Raw genomic sequence first — 17,512 nt, forward strand, 5'->3', positions numbered from 1 at the left:
GAATGAACCTGGGCTGGGGACGACGCACAGCAACAATGGAATGGTTTCACAAGGTACCTAAGCCATTCATTGCCAGTCAGTGATCCAGTCGTATCAGTCGTGCTCCTGCCAGTCGTGCCAGTCACGGCAGTGGTGATGGAATGCGCCTTCCTCGCCCATCCATCATTCCTGGGGAGGCCTGGAAGGGAACCCCGCCTTCCATCCATCCATCTTTTTCGTTTCGTTTCATCGCTTCGTTGTGCTTTTTGCCATCGTGCATCCTGGTCCGATCGGCATGATGCGAAATGCCAAAGTCGATAAAGGTACCGTTTCATTCGGAACCTGGTGACAACTTCATCAGTCAGGTCCCGTCACTGTTGTCCGTCAATGTCGTCGAAACAAGTCTCGCCCGCCCAGGCAGCCCAGGCACACAGGCACAGGGAGAGAAAAGGTGATAAGGAAATCCCCGCCAACCACCCCGCCCTTTAACCACGCTGCTGCCCACGCGCCCGCAAATGCCAGTCGGTGGCAGGGCAGTGCCGGACAGGGCAGCAGCAGCAGCGCCGCAGTTGCGCAGGTACAGAGGCGTGGAGGCCGCTAGAACGTGACGCTAGAACGTGACGCTACAGCAGGTACCGCGAGCGAATAGCGGGGAATGCAGACCTGAAACATGAAACGACGGAGGACGGCGAATCGGGGCGCGTGCGCTCGCTGCCCTGCCAATGCTTGGTCGGGTCGGCCGGCATTTCCGCTCCACTTTACACTTTGCACTATTGCCGGTGGTGTGTAAGTCAGCTTCGCTACAAGAAAGCCTGAGCTAAGCCCGACCTCTGAGGTCTCCTCCCTCATCAACTTCCAACTCTAGCTGCTGCGACCACCCGTCGTACCTGAGTTGTGCAACCTGTACAACCCGATCATCAAGATTCTGGAACATGTACGATGCTAAAGGCCAGATTAACCTTTTGCTTACGTGCAGGACAACCCTGAGTGCCACACCGTTCTTTTTATCCCATGCAGTTGTGCGCTTGAGGTTTTGAGTTTGAACGATGCAAGTACCTACATGAACTTTGGTGACGTGGGACTCGTTCGCAGGTCACAGATGCTAGGTTTGAAGAGTAGAAGCGGGAAAGGGAAAGGCAAACCAAACTAAACCAAACCAAACCACAAACAATGCTCAAGCAGTCAAGCCCAGGGCAGGGAAGACTTCACACATGTCAAACCGGATACCAGCGAAAAAAAATAAAAAAATTGGGTAAAGAGGAAAACATGACAAAAGTCGAGGCAAATCCAATGGCTTTAGGCACGACTCTGATAAACTTGCGAACGTGTTTTTGCAGTGCGTCCGCCGTATACCCCGTGAGTCATGATGATGTATTTTGTGTTGGAAACCGTGGTGCTTTGGAGGAGGTTGACGCCTGGAATGGTCGGCTTTGGTGAAACCCCCTGTTCTTGTGCTAGCATGTGTCCGCCCCCGTAGCCATCGCCGTCGCCGATCTCCGATTTCTTTTCTCCGTTGTCTGGGTCCGCACCCGAATTGCTTGTACCTGAAACGGTCTTCTCGGTACCTATACAGGAGCAAGGGAAGATGACGGTCCTTTTGAATAGTTTTCATTCGACTTTATCCGGGGGTAAACATCACTCACAGATAACAACGGACGTAAACAACTCCGAATGGAAGAAGACGATCAAGCGCAAATGCAAGCAAACAATCAGTGCATCAACCTGTTATGTTTCTAATTGGATACGTACGTGATGTCCAAGGCCTGGCGGCCGTCATTATTCTTTCTACTTTGATATCAACCATCGATAGTACCACCATGCATCAAGTCCGTAAGTAAAGTCCTATCCAGACTTTCTTTGCTTGCTTGCTAGCCATTAACCACTGCTGCATGCAGATGGGAATTTGCCTCATGCTTTACCAGTATACCTTTTCTCCTCTTTCTCTTCCTCTTCCTCGCCTCTTTGCCGCTCCTTCCATGTCCACCAAACATCTAGATTTCCATCAAACTTTTTTTGTACGAAATATGCTCATTATCAACAAATGATTGACTAGAAAGAAAGAAAACCCTCCCCGAACATGCAACATGCATGCAAACTTCCCATCCCTATCCCTTGCCCAGTCCCTGCTGTAAGTCCAAGTCCAAGTCCAAGTCCAAACTCCGTGCCAAGTGAAAGCCAAAAAATGCAACGCTCACGCCACGAGCAGGGGACAAAGGAAACGCTTTCCAACGTACAAACCGCCTACCCGCAACCAACCGGCACAGCCAGCTTAGTTCATCAGTCATCCTCCGCTTATATCCCCAGATTAAATAGGCGTAAAATACCCCGGTACCTTCTCATCCCCATAATGCGGCATCTGCCCCGAGCTCTCCACAGTCGGATAACTGCTCGTCCTTTGATGGCTCGGATACCGCGTAATCAGTTCCCTGGTCTTGCCCGCGGGTACTCGTCCGGCGTAGACCACCTCCTCGTAAGCAGGTGATGCCTCGCCGTAGTGGCCAGCGCCTTCGGGTTGAAGGTGATCTCCTCCCACCCTAGGTCCTCCTGCTCTGATCTTCTCATTCTGATAGTGCGGACTAGCGGGGTTACCGACCATGGCGTTGGAGGGAGCTAGCGCGGGGTCGAAGCCGTTGTGGTTATGGAAGGAAGGGGGACGACCACCACCAGGAGCACCAGGGGCACCAAACTGTTGACCGCCTTCGCCGCGGGTTTTGGACGTTACGGTCATTCCTACCAGAGCACCCATGACGCCGACGAGGACGACGATGATGTACATCAGCAGCAGACCGAGGGAGATGAGCGCTTCTTGGATGATGCCGTTGCGGAGGGATCTGATCACTTTACCGACGGCCTCGTTAATCTCGTCGGATGTTACCGCACCGGGCTTGGCGAGGAAGCTGTTGATGTCGTTATCACCATCAGTGCTCTGCGCCGCGCCGGTGGAGAAGATGTCTTCGTCGAACCGCGGAAGTGTGACCCTGGCGTGGTCGTGCAGCCACGTCAGACCATCTTGGAGGGAGTCGATCTTGCGGCCGATGACGCATCCCACAATGTCGCGGGCGATGTCGAGGAAGACGGTATCCTTGAAGACGGTCTTGAGAGTCTTGTCGATTTCGTTCTCGACGGTGATGAGCGTGTTGTTGACGGATTCCGTGGCCTCCTGCAGCCAGCCGAAGACGTCACTGTTCATGTTTGATTCCATGTTTTTAATGATGGCGTTGGAGTCGTTGGCCCAGTCGGTGCTCACTTGCTTCAGGGTCCCGACCACGTCACCGGCGAAATCGCCCACCTGCGCGGCGAGCTCGGGCGCCTTTGCCTCGATTTGCCGGAGGAGCACCCACTGGCAGAAGCAGGCGAAGAAACCGGCGATGGCGAGGGACAGCACGAAAAGGGCAGGCAGGGAAGTGGCGTACGCGACGGCCCATCTGACCAAGAGCCAGTTCTTGCTACCTCTGTCAAAGCACTTGTCGGCGATTTTGATGCCGCCATCCGAGGTCCAGCGACGCGAGGCAATGTAGACCGCGTCCATAGAGTTGAAGGCCTCCTTGTCCATTACCTCGGCACGTTCCTTTTCGCGCTTGTAGTCACGATATTCAAGGTAGCCCATGACAACCATGGCGAGGACGGCCAGGATGATGATGACAATGAAGAAGGCCATCTTGGCTTTGTGGACAATGGTAATCAGGGACTCGAAGAAGTCGCGGAGGAAGGAGTTGTTGGAGCAGAACGACAAGGCTTGCTTCTCCGCAGTGGGGAACATGTGTTCGTCAACAAGAGTTTTGTTGAAGGCGCCATCGATCTTTTCTTTGACCAAGTTGAAGGGGATGGCGAGGGCAGACTCGGCCAGGTTTTTGGCTTGGTCGAACGTGGGAATCTTTTTGTCAAGGGCATCGAGACCACCAATGGCGCTTTTGGCGTCAATCTTGATTCCCTGGAGATCCTTGATGCGATTGGTGATGTCGATCTTTGGAACATCGATCTTCTTGCGCTCGCCGATAAGGCTTGTAGCACCGCCAATTAACTGGTTCACGCCCCCGATTGCCGAGTTAACCGCATCTTGGAAGCCTTTCATGTCGTCGGAAAGGCCCTTGGTGACAGCCTCGATGCCCTTGTTGATTACGTCGGTTGCGCCCTCCACAACCTTGGTAGCCACGTGCAAAGCGCCGTGGACGAGGGCTGCCACCAGACAGACAAAGGTGCCAATGTACATGTTGAGCACAAACATGATAATCGCCTGGACGCCCGTGAGGATGGCCTTAAGGACTGCTTGCATTGCGTCAAGTGCCCCTTGCATGCTGGCGGCGGCCATTTTGTTGACACCTTTGGACATGTAGTGAGGCATGGAGGCCATGGCGCTTCCGACATCTTCGACCTTGGTGCATCCTGAGAGGGCCTTGACCTTGGCATCGCCAATGTTTTCCTTGAGACTTCCCGTCAGGATGATGACGCGGATCAGGACCAAAAGCAACAGAATCGTCCACCGGTTGAACCATAGTTGTGATAGCCTCGCTCGCAAGCCGAGATATGGAGTGATTTGAGGGTCGGTATCAGGGTGCGTTCTTAGTTGGTGCTCGTCCTGTTGGCCCTGGTGAAGGTCGACGTTTTGCCATGGGGTTGCCGTATTAAGAGAGGATGGAACTGGAGGAATGCCGCCTCCATACTTTTCGTTGTAAGCCATGATACGATGTGTCGTTTTCTCTTCTTGAACCAGCAAGACTGTTTATGTAGTATATCGTGGACTCGATTGCTGATCGTGCAAAGGTCGAAAAAGCGAATATGAAAGCGAATGCCGTGAGAGAGTGGTGTGTATGTGCGCCTGTAAAAAGAGCGACAAAATGCCGGTAACCCGTCCAGACCAGCTAGATGATTACTCTAGAGAAAGAATTACTGAGCCGAAGATCGGGAAAAGGAAAAAGGGAAATGCAAATGACCAAGAGAAAGGACCAAGAGAAAAGAGGCAAAGGAAAAAGAGGGGGTACCCAAAAGAGAAGCGTTGCCCACTACGAATGCATACTGGAAATATGAATAGGTGAAGTATGGGGAAACTCAGGTGAGGAGAGGGAACAATAGAAACAGAGTGCGTCAATAAGGCGACGGACGGGACAATAAGGCCCAGGCAGGCTAGTGACTTGACTGGCCCGTGAGAGGCTGGTGGACCACAGGATACTGTAGCTCGAGAGTCGGGATGATGGACCGAAAGATGGGATGACAGGTGATTTGCAAATGAACAATAGGCGCACCCTGTCCCAGAATAGAAGAAGCCCCATTGTTCGTGAAGGAACATTGCCTTTGTTCGACCTTGTCTGCGTGGACGGGTGGAGTGGGAGGCTGATCAAGGGGTGGTCCCGTAGCCGCGGTCGTCGTCTAAGCGCCGGGACCCTCTCAGCCAGTCGTTCTTTGTCGTGAACAGTGAAGACCCCGGATTCCCTTGGTGGAGAGGTAACCCGGCCAGAAATGACTGGGTTGATGGATTGATGCTAGCCTGCCCCTGTCGTCTTGAGGTCTGGCGCGCTTGCAGCCGGGCCATATTGTTCATGAGGCATGGCCACCTGATGAGACTCGGGAGGGCTCATCGGATTCACCTTGGCCTCACGACATGGTGAACAAGTTGTGCTGGTCCTATTGTCGAACTCGCACAATAGAAATCTCTCATCGAGACGAGACGGTGATGCGCGTCACGGTGAGACCCTTCACCACAATCATTGACTCCGTGTCTGTGGCGCAGCCGTGAAAAATCGAAGGTGGTCGCGAGATCTGGCATGGTCAACTTTTGGTGTTTCCGATCTGCAAATGCAATGCGTTCCATGAAGTGGAAGGAGGAAAAATAAGAAGGTCGCAATGGAAGGCGTTCCTGCGTTTCAACCGCGGCCTGTCCCCCGCAAATGATTGGTACCGGACAAGGGTCCAACAGACGCGCTTCTGGCGACGCCAAAGTGGGGCCTCTACCCGCTGGAGCCCTGACAGCCAGTGAATGGCCTGGAGGCTCTGAAAGTCCAATGACGGCAGCCTGACAAGGGGAGAACTTGCAGCCAGCCGGGCGCTTCCATTCTGCTGTTTCAAAACATATCATACACAAGACAGAAGCATCGATGGCGAATGGGTTCAATTGACTCACCCGAGGAAGGAATTGCCGCGTTCATTTAACCATCGGTGGCTGCCGCTTGTTGTTCAGTCCATGGTCGTTTGCACGTGGTGATGTCTGTTTTCCGCGAACTTTGATAAGCGGCAGGCAGCGGGTATGGTTTGTGCGTCAGAGGCACGTGAGCGTGAGAGGTCCTCATAATTAACAATCTCACGTCCGCTTCACTTTGCCATTGACAACACTACCGGATTGCCATCAAGCGTGCAGCCAAAGTCAAACAGACGGTACGATAGGTAATATTTTCGAGAGTACAAATCTATCACCATCATTGCGTGGACGACTTCCTGTTTGCCCAGTTCATTGTCAGGATGCCTCTCGAGCTGCCTCCCGTCTGCCTGCCTGTCATGGGGCTGGCGCCCAGGGTATCTGCCTGGCTTGAACCCTATACAAGCCAGGCCTGCCCTCCGGTTGAGTGCACTCCTGGGGTGCGCCGCACGAACTACATTTCTGACCTTGGCGTTTCTGGCACCTTCGATATCCGTACCTCTCTTGTGTATTTAGCTGTAAGCTCCATACGATACTGGCACAGACTTCCCTTTTTCTCTTTGTCGAATATTACCATTTTCACTAAGGCCTACCTGCGTGTATACCTTGTAGAACTCTTATAGAGATGAGCCAGCTCTTTATGTGACGAACGGCAATCTGATCTGCCTAAATGAGATAGCTGAAGGTAGTAACTATCAGTGCTGTTCGGTGAAGCCAAAAGGTTCACAACAAGTATGCTCGTAATACTGGTCTCGGTGATAATGATCTATTGACTACTGTCGAACTATCTGACAATCTGAGTTCTCCCGTAGTCCCTTTATACCTGCCCGCCCTCTGCGGGATATCTGTTTCCGGATGTCCACGTAGACGTGAATCCCTTAGTGCTGGCTCACTGCCTATGGGCTGGCTCATCTCTATGAGCCTGGCTCGCCTTTATGAGCCTGGCTCGCCTTCATGAGCCTTCCTTCTTTGTCATGGTTACACTGCCCAGCCTTTATGTGGCTGTTGTGTACCGGTGGCTTGGTTGGCATGTGTTCCTTGCTCATGGTTTGTAACACATTAACTAGTTTGCGATCAATAAGCCAGACGCATGTAATTAGAGACACCAGAGTATAAAAGAACGACTGAAGAACTCATTATCAGATGGTCCTATAATAGTTAATTAGTGTCACGAGCAACGTGGTTACGAGAGACAAAGCTGAATATATTATTCCAGGTCTATAATAAAATCAAAAGATAAAAAAAAAGAGAAAAACGTGCAAAGACGCGCCTGGCGCCTAGGGTTTCAACCCAGGACCTAGGTAGCTTGTGCACGTGTGACGAACGGCAGTCTGATCTGCCTAAATGAGATAGCTGAAGGTAATAACTATCAGAGTCGTTCGGTGAAGCCAAAAGGTTCACAACAAGTATGTGCGTGGTACTGGTCTCAATGAACAATTGTGGTAACTGTGATCTGTTGACTACTGTCGAACTATCTGACAATCTGAGTTCTCCCGTAGTCCCTTTATACCTGCTCGCCCTCTGCGAGATATCTGTCTCCGGATGCTCTTGTCGAGCCCCATAGGTCTACCTAATGTGTGGTGGCTCACGATGGTGTTGTGGCTCACCCGTAATTGCCGTGAGCCTTTCTTGGCGCGTGAGCCCATCCTGGACCATAGTAGTACAGCCTAGCTTCTTTCGGTGTCTTGTGTTCCCAACCACTTGGTTGGCCCGTGACTTCGCTTAAGTTCGTAACAGCACGCTACACGACATCGTGTGCCAGGACTTATCCGCCAGTGTTGTAATAATTAGATCATTATTATTAAGACAAGTATAATGCTATTCTACTTATTATAAATCTTTTAGCTTTACTAAACGTCTTTTGATAATATTTATCTTCAGCTATCCCATTTAGGCAGATTAGATTGCTGTTTGTTACACTAGGCAATAGTAATGCACTTAGGTTTGCGCTCTTTGTGATGTACTCCATATTGAATACTGGATTGATTGATAGGTGATGCTTCCCGTCTTCAAATTCTTGAACGGGATCCTCTGTATGCACTTTCAGGGGAGTGCATTTGGTGTAACTGCAATGCTTTGATCTTGAGCGCGACGGGAGGTCTGCCTTATTTTAGAGAAATTTTCGCAAAACGACCGATCGCGGGCTAACAGACTTTGCGCTGAATTTTGAGCCCACATTTTAATGACAGATAAGATGAGCTGGGTCGCTGAAAGTCATGCCCGAAGCGGTTAAGTAGTCTAGATATAGCCCGCCTCCAAATGTTGAAGGCATCCACAAGTGGGCCGGAGCCTTCTCGCGCGACTGAACAAAGGCCTGCCAGCGCAATGGAACTGGCAGCCACATTTACAGCAAAGGCTCAGGAGAGGCCTGTCCCAACGCCTTTCCTTTCCGGGATTGGCGCCCTGGGCTTCTCAATCACCTATGCCCCTCAATCACTTATGCCCAACGATGTACCCAGCGCGATATTGACCAGTCTTCTGCTTGCACGACAGCTGTGCCGAAGAGGCTGTGCCCGATGCCTTTACACAGTTCCCGTCGGTTGTGGTAGAAGTCAGAGTCCAACTTTCTTTTTGCCAGACATCTCGTCCATCGCGCGACACCGAAACGATCACCATTTGAACGCGAGGATTGATACAGACGTTTGGAAACCGACAGGCGTTGGTGTCGTCGCTATCATCTTGGACGAGGCACTCGCTCCACGATAATGGGGGACGATCTCAAGTACGCCGCTCCTGCAAGCCAAAATGACTTTGAGATTGCGATAATATGCGCGCTACCTAAGGAAAAAGCTGCTGTTTTGCTACTCCTCGACGATCTTTGGGACGGCAGGGGCAACCGGCATCGATATGCCAGGGCCCCAGGGGACTACAACACCTACAGACATGGGCGGATCGGGAGGTTCAATGTGGTCATTGTCCTTCTTGACACCATGGGCAAAGTCCCAGCTGCCGGTGCAGCTGTTAACATCCGAAGAAGCTACCCCAATCTTTCCCTGGCCCTCATCATCGGTATCTGCGCCGGGGTGCCTCTCGCTAAGGGTCGGGAAGTTATCCTCGGTGACGTCGTTATCAGCAACGTCCTGATTCACCGCGACTTTGGAAGGCAGTACCCCGATCGCTTCGAAGCTAAGGCCGAAGTCGAGGACGTTTATGGCCGGCCAAATAGGAATATTCGAGGCTTGCTTAAGTCGCTGGAGGAAGATAACCGTCCTGAAGTCGAAGAACAAGCTGCCGAGTACCTGCGACATCTTCAGGAAAAACATGACAAAGACCCAAAGCGGGAATCGGAGTTGGGAAAATACAAATATCCCGGAGCAGACAAGGACAAACTTTTTGAAGACTCCTACGAACATAAACACCACGACCCTACCTTGAATTGCGGCCGTTGCACACAAGGTTCCATCTGCGAGGAATCCCGGGAAATTGAGTGTGATGAACTCGGTTGCGACGACAATTTATTGGTTCCGAGGCAAAGACTTACTCGACATCGTGCCCAAGGGTCGTCTCCGCTTCCTCAGATACACATTGGTCGTATGGGTTCCGGAGACAGTGTCATACGCTCTGCCCAGCACCGCAAGGCTCTCGCTGCGGAAGGAGTCATTGGCATAGAGATGGAGGGTGCGGGTGTGTGGGACGAGCTGCCTTGCATTGTGATCAAAGGCGTGTGTGACTACGCCGACAGTCACAAAGGCAAAGGGTGGCAGTATTATGCCGCAGCTACTGCTGCATCGGTTGCGAAGGCTGTTTTGGATGAGTACCCAGGGAGCGGAAGAGTTTCTGGGGACGCACATGGTCCGCAAGAAGCTATGAACCCGCTTGTTGATTCTGCAAGGCACCAGGAGATGCAGCAAATGTCAGAGAAGGATCAGCAATGCCTGAAGCACTTGCGCATTACCGATCCTCGCCACGATAAAACCCGCATCGAACAGACCAAAGGAGGTCACTACAGAGTCAAATTCTCTCTTCAGGGTATGCCGACGTCAAATAACTTCGTGCCTCGACCATCTGATATTACAGATATTGAGAAATCCCTTCTTCCTCACCACCAGAAAAGCCAAGGGCGCAATGTCTTTGTTCTTCACGGGCTCGGCGGAATTGGGAAAACTCAACTAGCTGTCAACTTTGCACGGCAATACAAAGATGCCTTCAGCGCCATCTTTTGGCTGGACGGCACATCAGAAGACAGCCTTAAACAAAGCTTTGCCAGTTGTGCAAAGAGGATTCCGAAAGACCAGATTCCTGAGAATATCAGCAGTCCAAAAACAGGCGATGAAGTCGATCTTAACGATATTATGGAGCACGTACAAGAGTGGCTCGCAGAAGATGACAATGTTTATTGGCTTTTGATCTTCGATAACGTTGATCTGGATCATACGCAAGGAGAAATACCGGGCGCTTATGATATTCGGAAGTATCTCCGGAGTGACCACGGCGCAGTCCTAATTACATCCCGGTTGTCCAAGCTAGCACAGCTTGTAGAATCCAAGCTCATTAAACCTACTGACCTAGATTTGAGTAAGAAAATATTCGAAAAATGGTACGGGGAGGAACTAAGTGAGCACCTCAGTTTACTACGAGACCCAACCCTAAAGCTGACGCTAACACGCTATTTCAGTGATGGATGATGATGCAGAGGAGTTGCTAGATTCAAAATTAGGAGGTCTGCCACTTGCACTCGCGCAAGCCGCTGCATATATAGGAGAAGCAAACATACCTATCGCTAAGTATATTGACCTATATGAGAAGCAGTGGGATAAACTTCTTCGGAATACGGACTCCGACCTGCTAGACTATGATGATCGCAGCGTGTGGACGACGTGGACGATATCGTTCAACGCGATCGAGACGAGAGACAAGAACGCTGGGAATCTGCTACGGCTTTGGGCTTTTGTCGACAATAGGGAGATGTGGCACAGTCTACTGCAAGTGGCCAGAAATGACCAGGAGCAGTGGCCCAAATGGCTCTGCGATATAGCATGCGACGAGGTTAAGTTTCTCAACATAGCAACACTGCTGCTCCGCTACTCTATGATCGAGACCCGAGAGTCTGAGCAAAGTAGCTATAGCATGCATCCGGTAGTGCATGAATGGATATCGCATATACAAGATGACGATGGAAAGAGAGTGTTTCTACGGCTAGCGGTAATGTTGATAGGATTTTCGGTGCCCCACCGTACGACTAAGAATTATTGGGTACTCCAGCGACGGCTTCTCCCTCATGCGGAGAGGTGCTTACGGTGGATGGGAAAATTAGAAGAAGGAGAGTGCAACATTGAAGACATTACCATCGGTGATGCAACAGACAACTTGGGTCTTCTCTACTCAGATCAAAGCCGACTAAAAGAGGCTGAAACAATGTATCAGCGAGCGCTAGAAGGCAAGGAGAAGGCGCTCGGACCGGATCATACGTCGACTCTCACTACAGTACACAGCTTGGGCATTCTCTATATGACTCAGGGCCGGCTACAGGAGGCTGAAACAATGTATCAGCGAGCGCTAGAAGGCTACGAGAAGGCGCTCGGACCGGATCATACGTCGACTCTCACCGCAGTTGGCAACTTGGGCCTTCTCCACTCGGATCAGGGCCGGCTACAGGAGGCTGAAGCGATGTATCAGCGAGCGCTAGAAGGCTACGAGAAGGCGCTCGGACCGGATCATACGTCGACTCTCAGTACAGTTGGCAACTTGGGCAACCTCTACTCGGATCAGGGCCGGCTAAAGGAGGCTGAAACAATGTATCAGCGAGCGCTAGAAGGCAAGGAGAAGGCGCTCGGACCGGATCATACGTCGACTCTCCATACAGTTAGCAACTTGGGCAACCTCTACTTGAATCAGGGCCAGCTAAAGGAGGCTGAAACAATGTATCAGCGAGCGCTAGAAGGCTACGAGAAGGCGCTCGGACCGGATCATACGTCGACTCTCAATACAGTTCACAACTTGGGCAACCTCTACTCGGATCAGGGCCGGCTACAGGAGGCTGAAACGATGTATCAGCGAGGGCTAGAAGGCTACGAGAAGGCGCTCGGACCGGATCATACGTTGACTCTCAATACAGTTAACAACTTGGGTATTCTCTATATGACTCAGGGCCGGCTACAGGAGGCTGAAACGATGTATCAGCGAGCGCTGTCTGGTTACTCAGCAGCCTTAGGCTCGTCCCACGCGAAATCTCTTCTTGTTAAAGAGAATATAGCATCTTTACAACTTGCAAAAGGTAGCGTCTCCCTGAAAGAACTAATATTCAAGTCTGCTAACATTTACAACTACGTTCATCATTAGAAACCGAATCGTCGGTCAATCATGCTTCGGCAGATGAAATTACCTCTACGATAGTGGATGCTCCGCTTCAATTAGGTTCATCAGCCGCAACTACGACGTCGTTGAAGAGGAGGCGCTCAGAAATTGGGAATAACTTGCGAGATAAGACACGCCGAACCTCTACGAGAACTACGCCATCTAAATCGACGGAAGGCCGAACATAAAGTTGGAATTGCGTTATAGTAAGGTTACTTGGCTGTTACGCAATGTAGTGACTTTACAAGTTCACTACTTCGGGCCTGGACCAAAAAAACTTGTCAAGTCTTGATCTAATTATCGAAGTGAACGGAATGGATCTAAATATGAGTGTACAAGAGGATAAAAGAATACTAGTGGTGAACTTGTTAATTGAAGTAGAAAAAAAGGGAACAAAGAAAGGGTGGAGGAATCCGCCGATATAGGTACATGAGCGAACTATGTGTGGATGGGTACACTAAATGCCAACAAAGATATCCCTCTTCCTCAACAACGGGAGACGGGTGGAGCGCGTAGAACTTCTTCCTTTTTTCTCGTTTTCGCCAGCTTGGTCTCACGCATGGCAGTTGGTTTTCAGGCCCAACCTGCGGCTCCGTGACACTTCATTACATTCCCATACAAGCAGTACTTTAAAAACTCACTCGTTCACTCTTTCATGCTCGCTGCCGCACCCGGCATCTCCCAAGACAAAGGGCATCACACACTCCGGAGCCGCCTTGCCTGCCCTCCGCCTGCCGCACATGGGGTGCCCCCTCTCATCCAAACCCTTTCAAGTGCACGACCACTCTTGCTCTGGCTTCTGGCCCCATGCGACACGCGCTGTGACGTAGCCATGGATGTTAGGATCATTCGATTCCTTCTCAACATGGGCCCAGAAGGCCTTGGTCTCCTCTGGCTTCCAGCCTAGCAGGTTGTGGCAGATGTAGTTGAGATATCCTTCAAGATCCATCTCAATCGACATCTTTCACCAAAGTCCTCGTTCTGCAGCATCCTTATCTGGGTGCCAGACCCCAACCGGGATTGCCATGTCCTTGAACTCGATGTCGACAAAGCCGGCCGCTTCCATCCCCTTCCTTTGCAAATCCTCCTCATAAGGGTCAAACGTTCTTCCGAACGCTTTGCCGCCCTCAGTCCAAATATTGCCCCATTGATCTAGGGCGGAGCCTGGCTTTACTGACCCATCGTCACTTACGAAATGGCAGGAGCAGACGAAGCTCTCAACATAGCCACCTGGCTTGCAGGTCTGATAGGCCTGGCGGAAGAGGGCGTGCCAGTCTTGAAAAACACCAATCAACATACGCATATTAATGAAGTCAAAGGTATTATCGGCCCAGGTCCATTCCTGATTGCAGTCCTCGAGTTCGAACTTGACGTTGGGAGGTACCCACGAAGGCTGAATGGGGGTGATATCTGTACCAATAACCTCCGCGTTGGGGAAGTCGTCGGCAAAATCGCTGGATGGAAGAGACATGGTGTTAGTGGAGAATTACCGGAGAAAGAATAGGGACCTAGCAACGGTTGCGGGGAAACTTACATTGCCCACAGGCCTGTGCCCGTTCCAATATCCACTACCTTCTAAACCATCTTCTTGTCAAGAGGGGACAGGAAAAGCTTTCCGCCGGTGCACACTGTGAAGCAGTGGTGGCTTTTACGGCCGTCAGTGTCTGCACTATGATTGTGTGACAAGGGCAGAGTATGGGCTTGGAACAGTGGTTCAATTCAGCTGATAATTAACTTTGGTCTCGAAGGCCTTGTTGATTCTTTCAACCCTCAAGACGAGGGCTGAGTTCTCAGGCCTTCTTATATAAAGATGCTTGGTGCGTACTAAGGTACATACCGAGCCTTGTTGCTTGAGGTCTCAGGGTATCTATATAGCGATCTTCATACATGTGGATCTTCCTGAGTGCCTTCAACCATTCTACTTCCTTCTTCTGGCGCCCGTCCTCGTTCAGTCGCCCTGCTTCTTGCTCGGTTGCTGTGATCGCTTCTGTGATGACTGGGGATTGCCTCATCTCGCTTACTAGCGTCGTTGTGATGGCAGCCTTGCAGTTGTGCCTCTCGACTGCCATCACAACTATATAAGACCACTTGAGCGACCGAATTGCCAGCTTCGGTTACTTGTATCCTTTTTGAACATAGCCTAGCGATGTAGTGGTCCGCCAGCGCCGTGACAGTCGCCGGCAGTTCGATGGTTGGTTCGCTAGCCTGATGGCGTCGAGAGGGGCTTAGGTAAGCAATGCCGGTGGCTGAGGGTCTGGTCAAAGTGAGGTTGAGCCTCGCGACCTACGGCCACCGGGCATTCATAAGGCTGATGTCAGGCATTGAGACTCTGCTAAGCCTCGGCAACCCTAACCCAGAACTATGGGCAAATGTCCGTGTGACACCAGACAACCACCGGCCGAATGAGAGGCCGGTAGCCCTTATCAATGTTCTATCCTAAATAGACGGATGATTAGCTGTGTCTCCAGTCATTTAGGTTTGGCGCAGGGCGCGGGAATCGAGAGCGGGCGAGTGAGTTGGGATGAAAAAATTGAGGGGCCTGGCGCCTGGGGCGGAGATAAAGGAAGGAAGGTAAGGGGAAAAGAAAGAGATCAACTCAATTCAACAAATTATAGGTCATTTTGAGTTAGTCTCTTTCCCTTGGAGCGGGGGGATAAGTTCTTAAAACACATAAGATACTACGGAGAGAGAGAGGGTGGGAGGGATACTTGATGTCAAATCTCGCACCTAGTAGCATAGCGCACTTTATTGGAGTATTAGGTCATGTAGGAACAAGGTGTGACGAACCGTTACAAGCACAGGAGTATTATCGCTGGGATAGAACAATAGAGTAACAGTGTAGTAGCCAAAAGGTACTGGTAGATTGTGATAGCTATTGCTTGCTGGAGATCCGGTAACAAGAGGCCTGGGAAGGCCTTCTTTTATACCGGCCTTCCTGGACCCGACATACCGGACCCGTGGACCCGAGCCTTTCGGGTCCAATCTGATTGGTCCGTCTATCTAGCTAGCTTACATAACTCTGGTTGGATCGTAACACAAGGAACTCCGTAGATTACCGTGAATGGAGTGACGAGACGACACTGCACCATACAACACACGACAGGGTCAGGTCATCAATCTTGAGGAGAAGAGAAAAACGTCGTTAATCATTAGGTGTGCAGAGTGTCGCTCAGTCCCTGAGGTTATCGCCCCGGCGTAGCCGTCCCCTCCACCCCCTCCACTCCACCCTCGTATCCGCTTTCTACTGCCCAATATAATAGTCCTTCATAGTCTCCCTACAACCCCGAGAATGACGGAGCGGTAGGAGCACAACCGGACAGTAACTGCCGAAGCCGAGCAACTCGCAATGGCCTCCAGCGCCTCAATTTTCAGATTGGGTGGCATCATTTCTCAGACCTCATTGGGGACCATATCGTCAACGTGTTAACTGATCTAGGATCTAGTTTACTAGAACCTACGCTTTTGACGCATATATATAACCATATCATACGTTAAAGCTCCCAACTCCTTAACCACATCTCGCACCTTCTCCTTGTCTAGCCATTTGGAATGCTTATAAAAGGTTTCCACGACGACATCTCTTAAGCCTCTGTCGTCTTCAATAGTAGACTCGTACACCACTAGCGCTGCTCCAAGGAAATCATCGATGTCCAAGGAGACAGTAGCTGCCGCCTTGAATTTTCGAAGCGCAACAGCCTTCAGTCCCCTGACCAAGTACTTCTCTGCTAAGGCGTAAATTTTTGCATGAGTCAGAAGGGTGTCCGCTACCGGTCCATTGACGTTGGTTCCGTATCCGTCCATTTCTAACCCATCAAAACCACTACGCTCTTGTTGTAGCTGTACGTCATAGTCGAAGTGGTATAGATAATGTACCATTATATGGACAAGCCGAGGGTCATCTTCTGGGAGGTCAATCTTTCCTTCTTGTGCCTCCTAAATATAACGTTAGTTTAGTGTCGTTGCTAGTGTATGGACTGTCACTAGCCTTGAAACTTCCGCGGCAAGCTGCAGAGAAGAACTCGGACTGCGTGCATACGATGGCCCTATGCACATGGTATTCCCTTCCTCCGCAGGATATCACGAGGTCTGAGTACTCCCCGCTGGAGTAGAGCCTATTCGGAAGCTATTGTCAATACTTGCAAGTTCCGAGGACGGAGGAAAAACGAGAGCGAAATGATCATACCCTTTTAAAGAACTTATTAGGTCTTTAGAGGGATCATCTCCGACCGTACCGCGGGCTGTCTGAGCCACGGAGCTAGCTGGCGAGTCTCCAAAGCCTGTATACGCCATTCCAGAACCTAATGTTGTTGTCTGCGTGTAAAGGCGTACAAGACTTGTCGTTTTTGTTGAAAGGAAGGCAAAGGCATGCCGACTCGAGTCTTGGCGATGCTGCCGAAGCGCTTATGCGTCTTGAAAATAACGATCGCAATCCGTACAATACTTCATCTGGGCCAGTATTGGGAATGCCTCAAGTCTGCATCAGGCCCCCCTCCGTTGTCATGACCATTTTGTGTTCGCCTCTTGCGTTGCAGCCCAACCCCGCCCAAAATGGCCGGTTTGCCACGTGGCTTCCTTAAGGTGATTGAACATCCCACATTAATTCCTCGGCCGCCCGATCACCGCCATTTCCGCCACGCCCTGGCCATCAGTCACGACAAGAACGCTCCATATCTATTTGCATGAATGTCACTATGAAAACTCATTACGGGTGAGCTCCGTGATCCCCTGGGTTGTCGGTGAGCGTCCGCTTGCTGTAGGTCGGAGTGTGGGCTCAGTGGGTCCCTAGGGTTAATCAATTAGCACAGTAGGCTAGTGACCTCCCTCGCCAGTCGGCCGATGGATATCGTCGTAGCCTCTACTATAAGTTAAGGCGTCTGTGACGGCAGCCTTGCAACCGTGCCTCTTGACTGCCATCGCAACTATATAAGACCACTTGAGCGACCGAATTGCCAGCTTCGGTATCCTTTTGGAACATAGCCTAGGGGTGTAGTGGTCCGCCAGCGCCGTGACAGCGTCCTGAGAAGAAGCTAAGTCCATTATACGCTAGTCTTTATAATAATGTTATTCGGCGTTGGCCCTGACTACTCCTTCTCCTCATTTTCACTGCCAATG

At 51.0% G+C, this 17,512-nt stretch overlaps 4 protein-coding genes across 4 annotated transcripts; 1 reads left to right on the forward strand and 3 right to left on the reverse strand.

Moving 5' to 3' along the window:
* Positions 1–1,706: 1,706 nt before the first annotated feature.
* Positions 1,707–4,657, reverse strand: SMAC4_09406 (uncharacterized protein; the record flags this gene model as incomplete). The annotated part of the gene is made up of 1 exon (XM_003344646.2): positions 1,707–4,657. One exon carries the CDS (start codon positions 4,655–4,657, stop codon positions 2,285–2,287), a length of 2,373 nt encoding a protein of 790 aa, XP_003344694.1. The 3' UTR covers positions 1,707–2,284.
* A 4,154-nt stretch (positions 4,658–8,811) lies between these two features.
* Positions 8,812–12,385, forward strand: SMAC4_13869 (uncharacterized protein; the record flags this gene model as incomplete). The annotated part of the gene is made up of 4 exons (XM_066091666.1): positions 8,812–9,879; positions 10,036–10,660; positions 10,740–11,483; positions 11,736–12,385. The coding sequence occupies 4 exons, from the start codon at positions 8,812–8,814 to the stop codon at positions 12,383–12,385; spliced, it is 3,087 nt and encodes a 1,028-aa protein (XP_065947327.1).
* A 979-nt stretch (positions 12,386–13,364) lies between these two features.
* Positions 13,365–13,871, reverse strand: SMAC4_10869 (uncharacterized protein; the record flags this gene model as incomplete). Its single annotated transcript, XM_066091041.1, has 1 exon — positions 13,365–13,871. The coding sequence occupies one exon, from the start codon at positions 13,869–13,871 to the stop codon at positions 13,365–13,367; it is 507 nt and encodes a 168-aa protein (XP_065947328.1).
* A 1,976-nt stretch (positions 13,872–15,847) lies between these two features.
* On the reverse strand, positions 15,848–16,690 carry SMAC4_12941 (uncharacterized protein; the record flags this gene model as incomplete). The annotated part of the gene is made up of 3 exons (XM_066091175.1): positions 15,848–16,333; positions 16,386–16,512; positions 16,584–16,690. 3 exons carry the CDS (start codon positions 16,688–16,690, stop codon positions 15,848–15,850), a joined length of 720 nt encoding a protein of 239 aa, XP_065947329.1.
* Positions 16,691–17,512: the final 822 nt, after the last annotated feature.

The sequence above is a fragment of the Sordaria macrospora genome, chromosome 5 (assembly GCF_033870435.1).
Source record: "Sordaria macrospora chromosome 5, complete sequence".
NCBI lineage: Eukaryota > Fungi > Ascomycota > Sordariomycetes > Sordariales > Sordariaceae > Sordaria > Sordaria macrospora.